The sequence below is a fragment of the Colias croceus genome, chromosome 9 (genome assembly GCF_905220415.1).
Source record: "Colias croceus chromosome 9, ilColCroc2.1".
Classification (NCBI taxonomy): Eukaryota; Metazoa; Arthropoda; class Insecta; order Lepidoptera; family Pieridae; genus Colias; species Colias croceus.
Genome location: NC_059545.1, coordinates 185,301 through 206,015, shown reverse-complemented (window position 1 = coordinate 206,015; position 20,715 = coordinate 185,301). Strand labels below are relative to the sequence as shown.

Sequence of the window (20,715 nt, the reverse complement as noted above, 5' to 3'; positions counted from 1 at the left end):
GCACGCGCTTTAACCTCTTTTTAGGTACATTTCCATGTTAAACAAATCACTCATATATGTAACGTTACAAGTTTACATACAATTGACGCACTTGTTTAATTTTTAGCGGAACACGTTTTTCGATAGCCGTGACTCACACTAACTAGACCATATAAGCCAATTGATTAATTCCCTCTCCGAGAACGGGAGCGCTCATGAGTCACGGGTTATATAAACTACAAGCACACTTTAAGGCAATCCCGAGTCCTGTTGACGTCACAGATTTATTTATAGCTAGATGACCTACGCAACTACGTGCTCTGAAAAGGAAGATTTTTTTTAGGTTTTCGCAAAATTATTAGTCAATGATCCACTGTTACTGGTCGTAGCGTGTGTGCGTGATACAGCCTTAATCGATACATTGACAATGCAATATATGAACATTTATATGATTTAAAGATGAACGTTTTAACTTTTAACCATAGTTATATTTACTCTTAACGTGTGCTGTTATAAAAACTCTTAAATATATCTCACAAGGAATCTGCGATTTCTCAATTATTTCAATACTGTCAATAATTATTGCTTGCTATTTATTGTGTTGTCTTGGTTGGTTGTCTATAATGTAATGAATTCAAAAATGAAAAATGTAACCAGTACGAGATATTCATTTGAAAGCAGAGCTTTGCTTGCCACTTCACTTGCATTTTCAACTTTCGCTTCGGTTTAATTCTTCCCTGTCGATATATCCCATGTCTCTACATCTTGTTTTTTTGCAACAATATGAATCCTATGCTCTTTATGGTTTAATAAATGTGTATTAAAAATTAATATAAATCCGCTTAACGGTTCTGGCTTGTAAACATGAAATGAAAGGCACAGTTATTTTTGCATTTATAATAATATTCGAATCGAATTTATAGATTACCTACCTATAGTTAACAGGTTGGTATAGCATCGCACAATCTAATGTTTAAAAAAACTGTTCTGGGTGGATAAGTAGGTACCTATTTGTTTAGAATTATGTTTCTAATTTAGCAAAAAAGAGACCAGTAGCAATCTACTTTTTGGTCTCTTTTTTGTTAAATTCGGAAAAGTTTTATAATGATAGATAGGTGCGATATCCGAAGTTAAGTTACTAGAGCATTTAGAAATTTCGATACCGGTTAAAGAAGAAGTTATTAATAATTAGCAATAAAACCTTCGTATTTTATCGAGAGTTACTACTGTAAATGAGTAAGTTCTACTACAATAACTCATTACGTCAAACATTATTTTCATTCGCAGGAACCTTAAAAAAGAAAATCAACTTTTAACAAAAACAAACATTAGTTATTTTATCTACGATCGGATGCGCTCAACAAGAAGCAGACAAAATAAACAAGTAATTGGGTCACCAGGTTATATATTATAATAAATCCAATCACGGGCTATAAATAATTCGGCATTTTTAATTATATAGTTCCGTTATTAGGATTTTGTTTAATTTGAATGCGGATGTAGAAAACCGCAGAGTTCGTCGGTTCAAGGAGCTGCGTCAATCTCAGAGTTACCAACTAACCACAAATAGGAAAGTTTGAATAACTGTTCAATCAAATACTGTATGATGTGCTCAATCATATCAAAAGTAGGATAGAGTAGGTAAGTATAATTATATAAAATATCAATTATAATAATTGCTGTCGGGATGGAGGAAATGTCACTGAATCCAATGCGGTTTCGATTATGACTATGAGTTGTGAATGTATTGTAATTACACAACCAAATAATTAAATATAAAATAAATAAAGTAAGCGGTATACATTATAATTTATAAGTATGAAAAATTTCCTAAGTACTTACCTACTTAGAATGGTTTCACTTCTGACACGTGTGCTCGGCACACATAGGTACTCTTTTTTTTAAACATTCGTAACAAACTTATAAAAATATCGTGGGTAGAGCTGAGGAGACAGGCTAGGCTGCAAGCGAGATTTATACTGACCGACAAAAACAATACCTATATAAGTATTCAAAAGAATTTCAATATTTTTAATTGAGAACATTATTGAAAATACATAATACCTGTTGTACGTCTAACGTCACTACACCACCTATAATTATTTTTAAATCTGCTACTTATTTACTCGCATATCCTTTATAATAAATAATAAATAGCAGGATATAATATACAATAACAAGTATGATTATTGGTAAATTAAACTCGTACTTAGTTGTTATTGATAAATTGAGGTATATTTATATGGCATTATTTCTGCAGTAAAAGTAAAAAAATATTTTTGAGTTAGTTAAATGATAAATTAAATAATTGAAGGAATGCAAATACACTTTTTCCAAAGTGCGTGTAGAGCGCTCGGAGAGCGCTACGCTACACACTATAGCAAAAGTGTCGTGAGGACTTACGTGAGGATTTTTCATGACGCTCGCCTAGCCCTTAATAATAATATGATAAGAATCTTCGCTTCGGTCCAAAATAAATAAAATAATGTGTTCTAAGACCCAAAAAAAATTGTTTCTGAACAGCTTTCATCATCTTAAATATTGTATTAACAATGCTCGGGTGGAAGTCATCATAATATCAAATTAAAGTGTAGTGAAAGTAGGGTTGCGGTGGGAAATCAGTTTTTCTCGATTTTCGTACTGAGCGGCAATATAAATATCTAAAATTATAATAATATTATTCGATTAAAAAATTGCGAGCAATTCTAGATAATACTTATACCTAATGCGAGGTGAGAATAAAATAATTAGGCACTTGCAAACGTCCTGCATAATTTTTTTCGAGTACAAATATGTACGCTCATCTTTGTATACGTAAAACTCGAATTACTATTATATCATCATGTCATTTGGAGTGAGAAAATACTTGTAGTAAATAGGTAGGTACGTTTTACCTTCCACGCTGGACTCGCCTCTGTGGAGCGAGGCTGTAATAGCTCTGAATCATTCGGACATTTCGCATTTAATTACCTATTAATTCATTGCAATAATAAATACTCATTATGCAATGTACTTAGTACCTATTATAAATGGTATATAATATGGTATAGTATATAATTAAAAAATGATGAATGGAAATAAAAAGTCAATTTACATAAATAAGTAGTTACTTATATTATGTATAAAAATTAAGAGATAAAAAATTTAACTGATAACATAGGTAATATAATATTACATTACATACAATTGAAACAATGAAAGTTTGGAAACGTTTAACTACTTTGATTTGAGCTGAAGTGCCGATAAAACATACCTAGATGAAGTTCTTCTCCATAGATAGGTAATTTCCGAATCGGTGGTAAATGTTAAAAATATGTAATGACGTTTCAAAAGTGCTTCTAGAAGAAGAAGAAGTCTAATTGAATAAATTAATGTTTGAGTTTGAAGTAGATTATTATAGATTCAGACAGTCAGACACGATTAGAATACTTTTAGTTATTTTAGTTTGGTTTTAAATTAATAATTAATTAAAGCGCATACCTACTATATTATTATACCTGTATAAAAAGGCGAATAAATATTAAATACATAAGTATAAGCAATGGTGAAAAATATTTTTATTATGGATTACCAAGTACCAACTCGACAAATATTATAAATCAATATCTAATTAAATTCGGAAGTATTTTTCAAGCCGTTTGAATAATGATTGATAATAATTCATAATGATCATAATGATTGATGATTTATCTCTGTTACACGTATGTAGAAATGACACGATTCCGACCTTAGCTAACAAATGACGTGTGTCATGTAGGCCAAGAGATGCATAAACTTATAAAAAGTAAATATTACTACTATGTAAGTATACCTAGGCATGTGGCTGTCTGCACTCTGCACAGTCGCGTACGTACCCAAAAACTGTGTATTCTCAAAGACATAATATTACGTCACCGTGGTGGGGATATCAGAATAAATGTATTATTAGGTACAACAGAATATACAGTCAGAAAAGACTTATAGTACCTGATAGCTTTCTCATTTATAAAACTAGTTAAATTAATGGCAATTAATATTTAAAAACGACTCAAATTATACATAGGTATTTAATTAGTATTGAATAATGATATAGTCAACTCTCGTGCCGCAGGGAATGCCCACCTGCGCACGCTGCGCTCGCCGCGCGTCGCCACGCGTCGCCCCACGCGCCCGCAATAATGCGCTCTGCGGATTTCCCACGTTCGCGCGTTCTTGCACAGATAACGCAGGAATGCTACACATAGATTCAACATTTACCGTTATGTGTCAAAATTAATTACATAATATTAAGTGATAATATTTACAGTACCACTATCAGGCATCAGCACAGTTTAACAATGTGATTGTGACTGTCTATTGGTGTTCTAGTTTGTGGGTACAGGCCATCTAAAAGACCATGAAGTACCTATGTATACTTACATAAATACTTATCTATACTTTATCTTATTAAGCTGAAGAGTTTGTTTGTTTGTTTGAACGCGCTAATCTCGGGAACTACTGGTCCGATTTGAAAAATTATTTCGGTGTTAGATAGCTCATTTATCGAGGAAGGCTATAGGCTATATCACAGACTAATAATAATATACTGCTATTACTTATACCTATTCTAATATTATTTAGTTGTTACCTACTTCTTCGCCAAGAAACGCAAAATAGTATCACAGTATTATACTTAATATTATTTCCTATATTGTATTGTAATACTGTGATAGTATCATGTAGGTATGAGCAAAGAAATAAAATCAGCGGAATAAAAATTCGTGTAGTTTTGAAAATAGCTACCTACATTAGTTACCTACGTACTCATTGCATATTGATTAGTCATTAGATCATATAGCTATAGGTATCTTTAGAATATCTTTGGTGATAATCCCTGAATTAATAAAATAGCCATAATATAATTATGTTGTTTGAAGGTAATTCGTTACAGCTTACTGTTTGTAAACAGATAAAGCAGGTGTTAGGATCAAATTAAATAATTAAAATCTTCTAAAACTCCTAAAAAATATCAATTAATACGTACGTAATATTTCTTGCTTTAATTTAAGCCTGTTGGTTTTATTATTAAAAATATTCTCTCTATTATGTTATTCTGTTTATTTATTGTGTTTACAGTATTATGCGTCAGTAGTCCGTATGTACGTAATAGAAAGACGTATCATATAGTTTATAGTGGTCATAAGTATGATGAATACCTTCATAATAATAATTAATGATAATATCAAATTAATTAATAAACTTGGAATTTAAAATTTGAATTTGCGTCATAAGACCGCGAATTTGTAAGGCGACATCTATTAATTTTTTGAAGAAACATTTTAGTTCGAATAATCTTCTACAGATGGCGAAGTACGGAAGTAGGTTGGAAGTAGTCACATTAGCTTATTTGTTTATCAGTGTATATTATTTATAAATTTATTAAAAGATTCAAAATATCAGATACATCATGATAGAAAAATATTAAATATTTTGTTTCAAAAGTTTATCATTTATATTTTAAAATGTTTGTGTTTATCTATAATTTTATTTTTTGTACTGGTAAGGTTCTATCACTCTTCACGATTTATTAGCTGTCAATTTTTTGGATCAAAAAAATTTTGTGATTGCATTTAGTTTTTATTCATTTAAATAGTTTATAAACCATGGCTAAGAAAACTTACGACTTACTGTTCAAACTTCTCCTAATCGGAGATTCTGGTGTAGGCAAAACATGTATATTATTCAGATTTTCTGATAACCATTTCACAACTACATTTATATCTACAATCGGTACGAATCTTCTTTGTTTTTTATAATGTATCCTCTGTCAATGAACAAAAATACTATGGGCTGAATTCTAAAATAATAAAATTAATGTTTTTGCGAATTTTTTGTATTATGATGAGTATTCATTTCGTGTCGATATTTTTCCAGGTATAGATTTTAAAATCAAAACAGTCGAGCTAAGAGGAAAGAAAATAAAGCTCCAAATATGGGACACAGCGGGACAGGAGCGTTTCCACACCATCACCACATCATACTATCGTGGTGCTATGGGCATCATGTTAGTGTACGATATAACAAATGAAAAAACATTTGATGATATTGTGAAATGGTTAAGAAACATAGATGAGGTATGTAAATGAGTTGGAAAATAATTGTTCACACTTTTGCAAACGAGATTTAATATAGCCAATATCATATTGAATTCAAAGACATCTTTGTTTAATCAAGAATTGATTGGACTCTTGCAAAGCTGTTCACTAAAAGCAGTAGTCAAAATTATAATAAATTGGGCATATTTTTGAATGGAGTACATTACAGTAATTAGTTATCACCCTATCTACTATCAGGATTTAGACTTATACTTTTTTTGTCGAAAAGGGTTATGAACTTCTTTGTATATTTGTATTGAATCAATGTTATAATAATCTTTTCTAGCATGCAAATGAAGACGTAGAAAAGATGATACTTGGAAATAAATGTGACATGGAGGAGAAACGAGTAGTCAGCAAAGAGCGCGGGGAGGCTGTGAGTAACATTTTATTTTTGCAATAACATTAACAATATCCTGATCATATTGGTTATTATTTTTCTTGTTCAATCTTTTCTTTTGTGATTTTTATTTCATGAATTAGTTAATACTTTCGAAAATTAATTGTCAGCAGATAAAGATGATATGCAATTATGAATCAAAATTTTTCTCTATAAATAAAAATATATATGTACCTTAAATATTGATGGATTGTGTTGGTGAGATAAGTTACATAAGGATGACTGTGACATTGAAAATTTTCCATACTAGAATATTTTTTATCAGTTTTCAAGCACATAGTAAATGCTTTCCTTCAAGGGAAGCTTGAGCCATCTTTGTTTACGCACATTTTTTTTTAAATCTTTATTTTATTAACGAGGGTTTGATCAGACATGATCATGCCACCCTGCTTACACACATCTTAGCTCAACATCCGGTGAGATTGTGGTCAAGCACTTCCCTAACGATAATAAAAAAAAAAAACTTTTTTACTATTAAAAAAAAATATTCTAAAAAAGTAGATTGAGAGATTACTCTCTCAATCTCATTTTCATCTACAATTCTTACGGATTGCCTTTTATTACAGAAAGTTATGATTTATATTATCATGTAAATGTTTAAAGTAACATTGTTCTCATTTAATAATAAAGTCATTATCATATGAACTTGGCTAGTTCATTTGCATACAATGTAAGCATGTTTTTTTTTGCATTACCTTGTATTCTTATCTGTAATCTGTCAAAATGGGATTCTGGTATTAAATATTGTAAATAAAAAACAAAATATAAATAAAAATAAATATATTTATTTTCCATTAATTCATTAAAACATATGACAGCTATAGTTTCCAATGCTTATTTAAATCCTGTTAATATTTGAATGAAAAGTGACCCATTATAAAAATTGATGGAATTAAAACCCTGTGCTACTAGTGTGTGTAGCTGTGTTTGAGAAACAGACACACAGACTTTTTGTAATAAAAGCATGTAGCATAATAGTTTACTATTAAATTTGTTACAATAAATTTCCATAGATAATTTGTGAACCTTCATTACAAAATATGTGCAAGTGATTTTGAAATCATCAATATGATTGTTTTTCAATGAGTCACAAGTTCAGTATTGCGTGATAACTGTAGGCCCATGATTGTGGTTGAGACTCGTGTGCACAAAACATTTATCATTATAATTAGACGTCCAATTCTCTGCTTTATTGTACAAAATTAATTGAAATGGAATTTTTGTTGCACCTAATTAGTGTGGTATTTCTGAGAATGAATAATTGGTGTGCTTTGAGAGTATTTCTGCTGAAAATTATTTCGTAAAATATTGTATTTAGCATGATTATTTGATATATTATGTGAACAAAGGTATTAAAGTTCAAGGATGATTATTTATTTCTCCTTGCTTCTAGTGTTCATGCTTATTAATGAAATTCTTAGTTAATGTTCTCTTTTATAAAAAAATATCTGGGACAAATTACATACCTCTCATTTTTATTTGTCAAGATGTTTAATCACAATGTTTTTATATCGAGACTTGACATGACAGCTAGTAATTTAAAGTATAGAGATACAATTAAAAGACTGTTCAATAACAAAACGACGTTTTGCAATTGCAGATAGCCCGCGAGCACGGCATCCGCTTCATGGAGACCTCAGCGAAGTCGAACATAAACATCGACCGCGCGTTCTCTGAGCTGGCGGAGGCGATCCTGGACAAGACGGCGGGGCGCGAGGCGGACGCGGACCACGCGCGCATCGCGGTCGAGCGCCGGCCCTCGCGCGCGCCGCCCGCCCGCGCCTGCTGCTCCTAGGCGCCTGGCGAGCGGCGTGCGGGGTTGCCGCGCGGACCCATGCGGAGTTGCCGCGTGGTACCGCTCGCGGAGCCGTGCGGGGTTGCCGCGCCGGTACAGGCCTGTATGATAGGTACTTTCGGAAGTCCAGTCATTTCTTTTTATAATGTCGGTTGATAGGTGTAGAATTGTGAAGCGGTATTTTTTTAAGTAATTTTTTTTTCGGTTCGTTTGGATTTTTGTTTTAAATTGAGTATAGTCCCGCGTGTTCGAGACCTGTATTTCGCTATTATAATTGGTTTTATCGACACAGATACTTAAAAATTTGTAATTTTAAGAAATTATTATTTTTTTTCAATTAAATAAGTAAGCTTGAATTGTTTGTTTTTAAAAATAAGTACGAATACAGGTCTCCACCTAACTATAGAGAAGCAATAGAATTGTAGCAATTTTTATAAATCGATTATAATAAAAATATATAATGCATAGTACGTACATTGTAACCCATAAACTATATTATGTAAAAATGCCTTTAATATCTATCTCATTATGGTAGAAGTATATTTTGTGTAGTTTTAATATAGTTTAGAATTTTGATATTCTCGTGGACTCGTAGATGGTCCTAGAAATAACTTTAATTATTATCAATATATTTCTGCCATGGTTTGATAGATATATGTACCTAGTAATTTTGACTATTTTATCAATATAATATTTATTACAAGGCTACAACGTTCATAATTTGTATGTTTGTATTTTTAACGAGCATATATGCTTGCGTGGCCAAGTTTTTAGTATGAGACACAAAATTGCATATTATATGTTATAAATGTATGTCAACTATTTGTCGCAATAAAATATATATGGCTAGTAGTTGTATTATAACATATCTCAAGTAATTAAAAATCCCGGATCTTATATTTAATTTATCTAAAATCTAATTTGCGGAGAAAATACTAAAGAAACTACATTTATTTATTACACTTATTTTTATTTGCCAAAACAATCCAATATTGTGTCAAAATTATCTCAAAAAGTATTCTCAAAGTAATCTTTTTTATTCATATTTTCTTTTCTTAAATATAATTTCAATAGATAGATTGAATATAGGCTCCGGTTATAAGTCGCGCGGTTATATTTCTGGCCGGGCGACTCTGTGCAATACAACATATTGTGGTCTAGTGAACACGCGCCCTTAGCGTGTTTAAAATAATTAATCTGAGCTTGAAAATAGTGATTAATATTGAGATTACAATGTTTTATGTAAATAGATCTCGTACTTTTCGAGTGTGCTTGTAATTGCAATGCATATCATCAGTGGTAACAACACGTTCGTCGTGTCAATGTGTGCGTGCACACGTTCACGCACACATTTGTTGAAGTTTTGGGTTCGCAATGAAGTATCATTGTATGGAAACGTTTTAATACCTGTGTAGTGTAAATTAATATTTTAATGAATTTAAACGAGTCCGAAACTCAATTCATGTATCTCTCACGTGTACGACGTCACTATATTAGCGTGATATGGATAATGCACAGACGCGTCAAACCTTCATGGTACGATTTTTTTGTCTCTTTCTACCACACGTGAAGTTATGTTCAAATTGGTCATTAAACCATAACAAATAAAATTTCTTATTTTTTCACAAAAAATCAAATCAAATGGAATGTTGTTGATTGCGAACTCAAGTACCGAAACAGGTACCGTCAGCGTAGTGTAAGTCTAAATACCTAGCACATAATATTATATTGTTTGTATATCGATGCATGCACTCCGCTTGGCTGTAACATTTTATTTAACACTATATAATAATAAATAATGATGTAACGGCTTCGAATTCTTACGGCTCAAATGTGCTTAAATGTCAATGTTTGAGGATATTTTTATTTAGACCTTAACGTTTTTAATCTCCTAAAATGTAGCGCTTAATATGTCGACGTGTTTCGATTATTTTGTTTGCGCTAACAATTATAATAATGAAATTTTATAATGTACATATGTATTGTTGTCTCGTTCTCTTGTAATTGTTTTTTTATGTATATTATCTAAACAAATAAATTACGCTTTTAGCCCTACAATTTTATATTGTGATTTATTTTTTGCTTTAAATTTACGTGTAACACAACATCGAAATAATTTGAGTGAAACGTTTTGAGAAGGGTCGCATGCATTTCAGTTTCAATTAATTACTGAAGTTTTGCAACTAATCTCGTAAGTTTTTTTTTTTATAAAACTACCGTATGTTTGAGTAAAAATAACTTGTCTTTTAATTATTGTTATAGTTTTTGATTAGTCGTACGAGTCATTGTCGCAATATATATGAATTCTACTCCCGATGACGGATGAATTATAATCCTTTTTCAAATGATTTTTTTTTTATACAATTCGATCATTTATATTATATTCCCATAAGTTGTATAGTAATTTCCTCTTGCATGTTTTAAAATAAAATATTTTTATCGGTCTCCGTCTTTGTTTTTATATACAAGAGATCAGACATTCGTAAGTGGGTCGCACAGTAGGAGGTTAAGTATGTACTCTATATGTTATAAATATATATATAACAGTTTTATCGTACGGTGTATGTGTCTCGTCGATTTTACCCGCTTTTATAAATAAACATTGGCATTGTATATTATGTTCATAATAAACAATCTATCGAAACTGTTGTTTTTATTTAGACCTCCATACATCATTTGTGAAATGTTTCAACATGTACTTAGAATAATTACGCAATGAATTTGTCTTGTTTGTGGAAATTTCCTTCAGTAGATTAATGGTTTACAATTTACATTGTCGTATTAAGACATAACAAGAAAGTTATGTTATAATGGACATTGATCATCATTATTTTTCGTTAAAATCTGCGTAACATATTGTATTGATGCTCTGTTTTAATTAAGCCATTCATGATAATTATTAATATTTACACTAATATTATAAAGAGGAAAACTTTGTTTGTTTGATTGTAATGAATAGGCTCATAAACTACTGGACCGATTTAAAAAATTCTTTCACCATTCGAAAGCTACATTATCCACGAGTAACATAGGCTAGGTTTTATCCAGGAAATCCCACGGGAACGGGATCTATGCGGGTTTTTCTTTGAAAACGCGGGCGAAGCCGCAGGCGGAAAGCTAGTCATAAATAAAGAGCGAGTCAATGATTCAACAAGTCTATGTAAAAATATCCTTACCTACATAATCTACCTAGTTAAACTTCATCTTACCGTCCAAACGCATTTGCCCAAATATAACGCAGAATAAGGAAACAACAGGATCTCTATAGGCCAGTACCTGGCAGACCTTGTGTTGTAGTAAACAATACACCCGATAGCGGGATCAGGGCGGGTTATCAGGAGATATCACTCCACAGTCAAACGGCGCGCTATACAGACATGTTGCGTCTTATTATTTTGTGTTGTTTCTTTCAAATTGCTTTCTTTAGTGATGGTAAGTGTATTATGTTCATTTTAAATCAACCTTATAGGCTTTTTTTACCTACTTATTAAGAATAATAACTAAAATAATACTTACTATTTTCTTGATAGGTTTGCCTTTTTTGCTTATCTGCATCTGCATTTTGGTTAAAGAATAATCGAGATGTATGTAATGACTCCTAGTGAAAGACGTAGATTTAAAAAAAAATACAAAAAAATAAGCTTCAGTGCTTCAGTAGTGTCAACATAGGTAGGTAGTCCTTTTATTCATACTTACGATTCATTTCACACAACAAATCATAGATGGCGCAGGGTTCTTATTCAGAATTTATTTTGTTGAATTTCATTTGGAACTCAATTTAACAGTCACAGACTTGCAATTAGTTAATAGTTTTACAAATTGCTTTCCGTATGCAAAGTTATTCTTAAATCACCAAAACACTGTGTTTCATTAGATCAAAAAAAAATCCCTGTGCTGTTTATTGTATTTATCGATCAAGGGATGTATTTAAAATGTAAGAGTAGAACACCCACGCGTCAATTTCTTATACTTTAAAAAAAAATGGCAAACTTTAGGTGAATTTTTCATGAAAAATATTGAAATGTATTCTGAAATCGTAACTGTCTAAGATATTTATTTTAAATACATATAGACTTATAAAGCATCTTTGGGCGCATATTATCCAGTTTTTATTTTTGGAAAACTACCTCCGAATACCGAGAAATATATTTTTTTCAGATTTTCGTTTTTATTTTTTTTCTCCCTAAAAACGCAAAAGTGCGGCTTGTCACTAGCATAGAATTATTGCTCGTAATAAGGCCTATCACTCATAAAAAAACCACGCCGCACTATTGCGGTTTTTAGAAGATATCCAATTTCTAAACATAGTGTAAGGGTTGTCAATAAATTTGACCATCATTCTTTTTATTTTGTTTTGTACTATATTTTTTACCATATTACAATAAATGAGATATTTAGGCATGAAATCTAATGACCTGCTTGGGAAACCTTTATTTAATTTTTTTTAAATTTTTAAAATTTAAATAAATAAATAAATAATATAATAATATACATATTTATATTAATATATAAATTCGGGCTTGCGATGTGATAATTATGTAAGTTATATCTCTTTTTATTCCTTGTATATCCACACTTAGAAAAAAAAACTTGTTTGACCTTTTTGCGACAACCCTATGTTGTGTTTTTTGACCTTTTTGAAAATGGCGTATTATTCCCAAAAACCGCAATAGTGCGGCGTGGTTTTTTTATGTGTGATAGGCCTTATTACGAGCAATAATTCTATGCTAGTGACGAGCCGCACTTTTGCGTTTTTAGGGAGAAAAAAAATAAAAACGAAAAATCTGAAAAAAATATATTTCTCGGTATTTGGAGGTAGTTTTCCAAAAATAAAAACTGGATAATATGCGCCCAAAGATGCTTTATAAGTCTATATTTATTTAAAATAAATATCTTAGACAGTTACGATATCAGAATACATTTCAATATTTTTCATGAAAAATTCACCTACTTAAACTTTGCCATTTTTTTTAAAGTATAAGAAATTGACACGTGGGTGTTCTACTCTTACATTTTAAATACATCCCTTGATCGATAAATAATTATATATATCGATCAAGGGATGTATTAACAGCACAGGGAATTTTTTTTGATCTAATGAAACACAGTGCAAAATGATTACCAGAAATAGGTACCAACACTACCTATATGAAACCCATTTATTCAACAAATCGTAGGCAACAATTTCAATAACACAATACAATTTTATTCCAGCACCATGCATAATAGACTTAGAATGCATGGAGTGTATCCCGGACAACATGCCGCTAGTGGCTTCACACAGAGCGTCCAACAGTACCGTAGTTATTCCTGTGGGGGATGAGGTAGTGTTCTCGTGTGGAGGGGGGCGGTTACTCGCCTACCCCCTGATGAGCACTGTGAGCGCGGTGTGCGAGGCGGGGAGGTATCGTGTGAGACAGGACAGTAAACTGCGGCATTTGCTCGAGCTGGGCTGCCAGGAGAATATATTCGAAGATGTGTTGCATACGGTCAGTTTGAGTTTTTATAGTTTTAACACAGATAAGGATAACATAATATTATACTGTTTAAATGGTATGGATTACTACTTTACTTGAGTAAAATATTTTACCATTGTCTCGCGGGCAAACTAAATAACTCTTATTGTTCACGACTCATCCTCAAGCTGAATTACATTTGAGGTAAAAGAGGTAATTAACGCCCGCCTAACAAAAATCTAATTTTTTATTTATTAAAACTACTTTAAAGCACATAAACAGACGACGAGTAGGTTTGATATTTCTTTCTAAACCGAAAAATACCAATTAAAACGTGAAACTATTTATGTTTCATGACATAAAGACATCTTTTTAAAAACCTTTTCTTGGGCGTTTATAGAAATACTGTGTTAAATAGCGCCCGTTTATGAAAGAAAATTGTGTGTGCCTAAAATACGTTCTTATAGAATTTCTGCTAAGTAAAATATAAAAAGCACGTTATAAAATTTCTTTATTAAAAATAAAAGAAGCTCACGAAAGAAAATTTAGTATTAAAACCATAAAATTCGTAACTCACATAAAGTGACTTGTTTCTTCAAGTTGTAACGATTTTATACTTTTTTATTTTAGTTTAACTAATCAACGTTAATATTAGTAATCTTCTACCATACTTTAAACAAAAAAAAACTAATTTAACGCCCCAAGGTCCGTTTACTGGGCGTTATTACGCGACTGGGCGTTATTGACATTTTTTTTAAATTTTGAAGTAATTAAGTAAATCATTTTGAAAATATTTACAGAATATGAAGTGTGGTTAGCCAAAGTATAAAATAATCCAAGAAATAACTCAAAAACAACTGAAAACTTATAGTTTCGTTAGAAGAAATTTTTATAACAGCCAGTGCACGTCTAACGCTCTTGAAACGAAAGCTGCTACTGGCAAAGATGGCGACTCCAGACTTACGCAACCGCGCTAGGCACGTTCCTATTGGTGCAATTCATTTGTGCGTGAGGTACGATGCGGGTCTATTGAATATAAGTGGGTTTTTTGAAGTTCGGGCGTTATTTAACAGAGGGCGTTAATTGACACACCTACCTTGTATAAAGTATCATAATGGTAGTTTATAGCCTACTTAGCTATCTTTTAATCCGTTATCCGTACATTTTAGGTGGAATACTGCGGGTTACCGCTACAAGGGCGCGCGTATCAAATCATAGAAGCTACTAGAAACGCGCGCCACCTCGCCACGCTGTGCTTCGACGAAGACCGCGGCATCCCCACACTCGCACACGTCAGCAATGCCGCAGCTAATGTACTTAGAATGCCGCCACACAGCGAACAACGCTCTCCACTCACTTTACTAGGAAATTTCAATCACATGTTCGACGCCAACACGCGGCACGCCGCTGAAAAACTCTATTCTGACGACATACGCATGAACCGGCGTCTGCATGAAATATTCCGACACGAGAAGTTCACGTTCGCCGACCAATCACTGACCGGCACCAAACTGCTCAGCAGCTATTACTTCGACGACCAGAACATGCGAGTTACGGACTTCGTGTCAAATAAAGTGCCGGTTTGGAAGAGCGTCGCGAATGGAAATCTACACCATTTGCATCGGGATGTCGCCAAGTTCATGAAGCTAACTAGACCACATGCCACTTTGGACGTGTACGCGGGAACGCATGGAGTGCTTTCTTTGCGAACTGGTCATACTAGAGCAGAGATATTCCTTAAGCCAGAGCGGTTCCCGGTGCCCAAATACATTTGGACACTTGTCCACGATAAGAGGAGCGAGAAAGCGTTAGCTATAGTGGTTTTAAACGACCCATTTGTGGCCGTGAGCGAGATTCGCGACGCAGTCTTCTGTGAGAGCGCGTGTGGACGAGTATCTTGGTTACACGGTTTAAGGAAACATAGAAACTATGAAATTCCTCTCTACGGTCTGACCTTCTGCTGCGAAGTGCAGAACTTTACGTCTGTCGTCAATGAGATGCCGAAAGAGATATTGAAAAATGTTCCAGGAGGGAATAGTGGAATGCTTACGGAATTGTATGCTTAACGTTTTGGTACTGTACGATATTATATAGTTTAATTCTATTCATACAAAAAGTTACTATTTAATTGTACATAATACTTTCTTATTTCTGACTAAGTGAACACCTTTGTTTTACTAAAGATTGGAAGTTATGAAAAATAGACACAATGTATATGTAAAAGTTTTTATTAAATGAATTTTAATAATAAAGTATTTCTGATGTTCCCTTAATCCTTTTCAGCAATGGCAGTTAAATGTCTATCAATTTCGGTCTCTGTTAAAACTCTGAAACAAAAGAAAGTTTAACATTAGACGAATGGCTTATATTAATCAAATAACTATTCAATTTAAACAGTTAGTAATACAGAACATATTCTGGTACTGATCGTAAAGAGAGCGAATTGTCAAATTTGGTTGATATGAATTATTATAGCGATACGAAATAGAAACATATGTGAATTTTAAAAATCACCGAGCAAATCGCTATTCCATTAATATATTTTCTCTTTGACTTAGTGATTGCTCGTATGATGGGCCGTGTCGATACTTTACTATTTTATAGACAAAAACGTGGATTGCATTCAGCCACGTCGGTAAATATGTTTTAACAAATATTATAAACTACATTTGTAACTAAAAATTTTAACGTCTATTATGTTGTTGTTATATTAAAGTTTTTTAGCATAGATTAAGTAGGCAAGTAAAACGAAAGTTTTCCAAAACATAAAAATGCACCTTTTCACTTTGTCGTAATTTTTCTTTCAGGTATAGTCTCATTATTTGTTTTGATTTTTCGGTTTTAAAAATATGTACTCATTTCCATTATAGACATTTGTTTATCGATACTTTCCGCACTAGTCGATAAATACCAACGATGTAAGTTGTGCAGGACGTAAACATAGAGTCAGATTGAAATAATTTCTCGTAAATGTTAATAACTGTTATAATTCCAACGGAATATGATTGTAATGGCAAATAAATTTAAATTGACAATAACAGCTGTCAGTGTCACAGGAATCATCTTTCGCCGAGCCGATTATAACATCATCGCAAAAAATCAGATATTGTTTATTTTGCTTAGTACGGTTTGTTAGATTAATCAAATCTTAAAATTACATTCTTACAATAAATATGTTATCGTGATTGGAAAAAGTTAACCAATTATGCAGATGTAACCAAACCAAATAATATGTTATTTTGTTGAGTTTTGTTGAACTGTCAAATGTTAGATTAAAATGACTCTACTTGTACGACTCTATTGCTTTTGAACTTATTAAATTTTAACAAAAAACTACTCACTTGAACTTCGGATCATCCTTCATCACAACCCCAACCTCAATCTCCGAGGACTTAAAGTCCACAGACAGCACTTGTGACAGGCACGAGATGGCCAGCTGTATCGCATCATCAGCGGACAGGTCTGAGCGTTTCTTCAGCTTCTTCTCGAGATAAGCATTAGCGTCTGTAGCCTTGGCTCCAGCGGCAACTGCCTTGTACGAGCAGTAGTAGCCAGATGGGTCCGTCTTGTACACGCTCGCGCCTGACTCGTCGTCGTATGCGATTAACATCATGCCTAGAATTGCGTTGAAATGTGTTTAGTGTTACATTTGATCATCAATTTTACTGATACTTTAGCATAGATTTAAAATATGAGATTGACATTATTATAATAATACATAAGCATCCACATAGAATTGAATTCAAAACTGTAATTTTGTAATGTGTATTTACTATTGTGAAATAATCATTCAATCATTAATGCATAATTCTACACTTGTATTCTCCTTAAATAGTTTGTCAAAAATTTGTGAGATTTATATTCGTTGGAAGTTATCTCTTCATCCATTGAACTAATAATTATAATGAATGTAGATATCAGATAAAGCCATTTGTTCTGTGATAGGCTAGATTTATTAAAATAATAGACTTCTATGAACCTTGCAATAATATGAACCAATGTTCCATACCTAAAAATTCCTTTTCTATTATGCCTGTAACTATCAGGATAAGATTTGTATGAAAGAAAATTATTGTTAGCGCAGGTCGTTAAATAAAACACAATAAGTGAAAACTCACTGCAGCCGAGTGGCCTCATCTCAGCGTTCTGCGTGTACACCTGTGAGATGTCCGCGATGCGACGGCACAGAATGTGCACCGGGATCTCCGTGCCGTACTTGTACTGCCAGTTCGCCGCCTCGTAGCGCGCTCGCTGGACCTGCGACTTGCTGTCCGCTGGAATGTGAATACAGTGTGTTAGCTCTTCAGAAAATATTTATTGATCTAAAAATGAAACATGAAGCATTATGATTCAGTATTGAATGGAATTTATTCTATAAATTTTCTAATAAGGAAATCTGATCATGTGTAATAAGAAATATGTATTACAATTGAGTTAAAAATAGTAGATCACATTAAAAATCATGTGCAATGTAGTTTTAAAAAGTAAATTCGACTTTTTATTGAGGCCTCCAGCTATGGTGCTTGTAATTCATATAAAAATTAGTAAGTTTTCCCTTTCAATTATACTTTGGTTATATTTTCAACTGTTGTGTCTTTTACCATAAAAAACTATGCATAATAATAGTTATTTGCATCACTAGAGTAATATGTCATATTTATTGCTAGCTAGAAAGCTATATTAACACAAAAAGGTAGGTATAGTCACACGCATTTATATATAACTACGGGGCGATGAGGAAAGATATAATATGTCACATGAACAAGTTCAATAATATCAAATTGTGTCAGATATTATTGCCCCCTAGATGATGACACATATTTATGCTTTTTGTCAATGCAAAATACAGAAATATACAATTGTTGCCTCCTAGTTTATGTCACATTTCAGAAGAATTTCAGTTGTTTTGGTAATTGTGGATGCGATTACATACACAACATTGAGTGACTTGATTAACGATGTAGCGACGACAAGCCTATTTATGAGTTATCGAATTTCAAGTGTAGCCCTAAGAAAGTTCACACGGTAACTCATATATAAACAGTTTGTGCGTTATGCACAGACAGTCACGGGCTTGTCGGGATGTGGGTGGGTCGCATTAGGTCGAATATTAACTACATAATTATATCTGTGGAGTAATTAATGTAACAGTAACACTACATTGAATACAACCGCTAGGAGTGCTCTCTAGTCACCAGTAAATATTTACTTGTAAGTTTGTAAATATACCTGTCATGCCCGTCATGACGCAACCAATTCGGTCTGTAAGTCTGAAGAGGTGAGTGACTGACGCGGGGTCCAGCAGGCGGTCCGGCACCTTGCGCTGAGCGGCCACCACGGCGGCGTCCGCACCGCGCAGCGCCACGGACGTCAGACCGCCTTGGTTTATCGCTTTCAAAGCATATTCTGTAATGAAAACTTGCTCATTAGCATAGCCTTTGCATTAAGGTATTAACTAATTTATCAGAATATATAGGTATGAACTACATTTATATACCCTTTGTGGAATTATATGCTGTAATACAACAGCTCTAATACCTATCAAAACTTATGATAGTTGTTTTTGGTTAAAAGTAGAAACAAGTTTACATACCGACTTGATATAATCGTCCTTCTGGGGAAAAGATCGTAATGTGTCTATCAAAACCAGCGCTACTTTCACGAGCCATATTTTGGAATTCAAAAGTGTACTACAACAATAATAAACGCAGAAATTGAATTAAAAAATTGTTCTTGTATTCTCAGTATTACTTGCTCTGTGTTCTCAGTAGCGGCTACAATTTTGACAGAAGCTTCAATTTTTAACACTCACGATTAGTTTTCATTTATATCTGTCATTAATATTTTACCCAATCACAAATCAGCTCTATTGCAGACAAATGCATACATCCAATCACAATATTTTAAATGACAATTGTAATGTCATCATATTTTATTCCATTTTACGCTATCTATGCTTCGTTTTTATACATTCAACTTATTCTATAAGGGCGTATTCACAAAGAAAGCTGGAAAGTGGCTGGAAACTTAATAAGCGCTTATCGGCGCTTGTCAGCGCTGGTTCGTTCTACACAAAGGAAGCAGGTTGAAGCAGACCAAAACAAATTTTATATGGCAGCGCCAAGCGCTGATGAAGCTTGTCGGAACTTGTCGGCGCCGATCAACGCTTATCGGCGCGTGTTTATATTATATTTTCTTGCGCGGGTTATAGTACTGGAAACATCGCCTATTTTTGCAAGTGACTACTATCAAGCTGATTTTCCGTTTGTAGCTTTATTGTGATGAGACACCGAATAATTTCGTGTACGAAACCACAGACTAATAATAATATACTACGTACGAAACTCTCGATTGTGGTAGCTAACAGAGATAACAAGGATAAAATTTTTTGATTTGATGGTTCTCAAATATTTATTACGCAATTTGTAGGACAATATGTCTGTTGAATTATATAAACATTAACTAAGTGAAAACAAAAAAAGCAGCTTGTTAGTAATCATTTATGATGACCTCGTTATCAATACACTTTGGAAAGGGGGACTCTTTGAACCAACCATAGATTTTGTAGGACAAATATTTTTTCGAATAATTTAGGTAATTATCTTGAGATTGAACAAAAAAATAATTCAGTTAGTAATAAATATTTGAGAACCAACAAATCAAAAATTTTTATCCTTGTTATCTCTGTTAGCTACCACAATCGAGACTTTCGTACACGAAATTATTGGGCGTCTCATCAAAATAAAGCTACAAACGGAAAATTAGCTTGATAGTAGTCACTTGCAAAAATGGGCGATATATCCTGAACTATTACCAGAGCTGACGAGCGCCGGTAAGCGCTTATAAGTTTCCAGCTTTCTTTCTGAATACGCCATAAGACATTTTACAAAAAGTCGTTTTTCATAAAATCTAGATTTTGATTTAAATTATAATTTAAATATTATTTTAAATCAAATCAGTTAAACGATAGGT

The 20,715-nt window shown here is 32.9% G+C and overlaps 3 protein-coding genes across 3 annotated transcripts; 2 read left to right on the top strand and 1 right to left on the bottom strand.

Annotated features, from left to right (window-relative positions):
- The first annotated feature begins 5,507 nt into the window (after window positions 1–5,507).
- LOC123694613 (ras-related protein Rab-10) lies at window positions 5,508–10,931 on the top strand. Its single transcript, XM_045640094.1, has 4 exons — window positions 5,508–5,727; window positions 5,872–6,071; window positions 6,379–6,468; window positions 8,093–10,931. The coding sequence occupies exons 1-4, from the start codon at window positions 5,601–5,603 to the stop codon at window positions 8,285–8,287; spliced, it is 612 nt and encodes a 203-aa protein (XP_045496050.1). The 5' UTR covers window positions 5,508–5,600; the 3' UTR covers window positions 8,288–10,931.
- A 598-nt stretch (window positions 10,932–11,529) lies between these two features.
- LOC123694611 lies at window positions 11,530–15,995 on the top strand. Its single transcript, XM_045640092.1, has 3 exons — window positions 11,530–11,719; window positions 13,502–13,776; window positions 14,913–15,995. The coding sequence occupies exons 1-3, from the start codon at window positions 11,665–11,667 to the stop codon at window positions 15,807–15,809; spliced, it is 1,227 nt and encodes a 408-aa protein (XP_045496048.1). The 5' UTR covers window positions 11,530–11,664; the 3' UTR covers window positions 15,810–15,995.
- Window positions 15,956–19,484, bottom strand: LOC123694612 (proteasome subunit alpha type-6-like). Its single transcript, XM_045640093.1, has 5 exons — window positions 19,337–19,484; window positions 18,973–19,149; window positions 17,862–18,017; window positions 17,085–17,358; window positions 15,956–16,070 (listed from the first exon to the last, which is right to left on the bottom strand). Exons 1-5 carry the CDS (start codon window positions 19,410–19,412, stop codon window positions 16,013–16,015), a joined length of 741 nt encoding a protein of 246 aa, XP_045496049.1. The 5' UTR covers window positions 19,413–19,484; the 3' UTR covers window positions 15,956–16,012.
- Window positions 19,485–20,715: the final 1,231 nt, after the last annotated feature.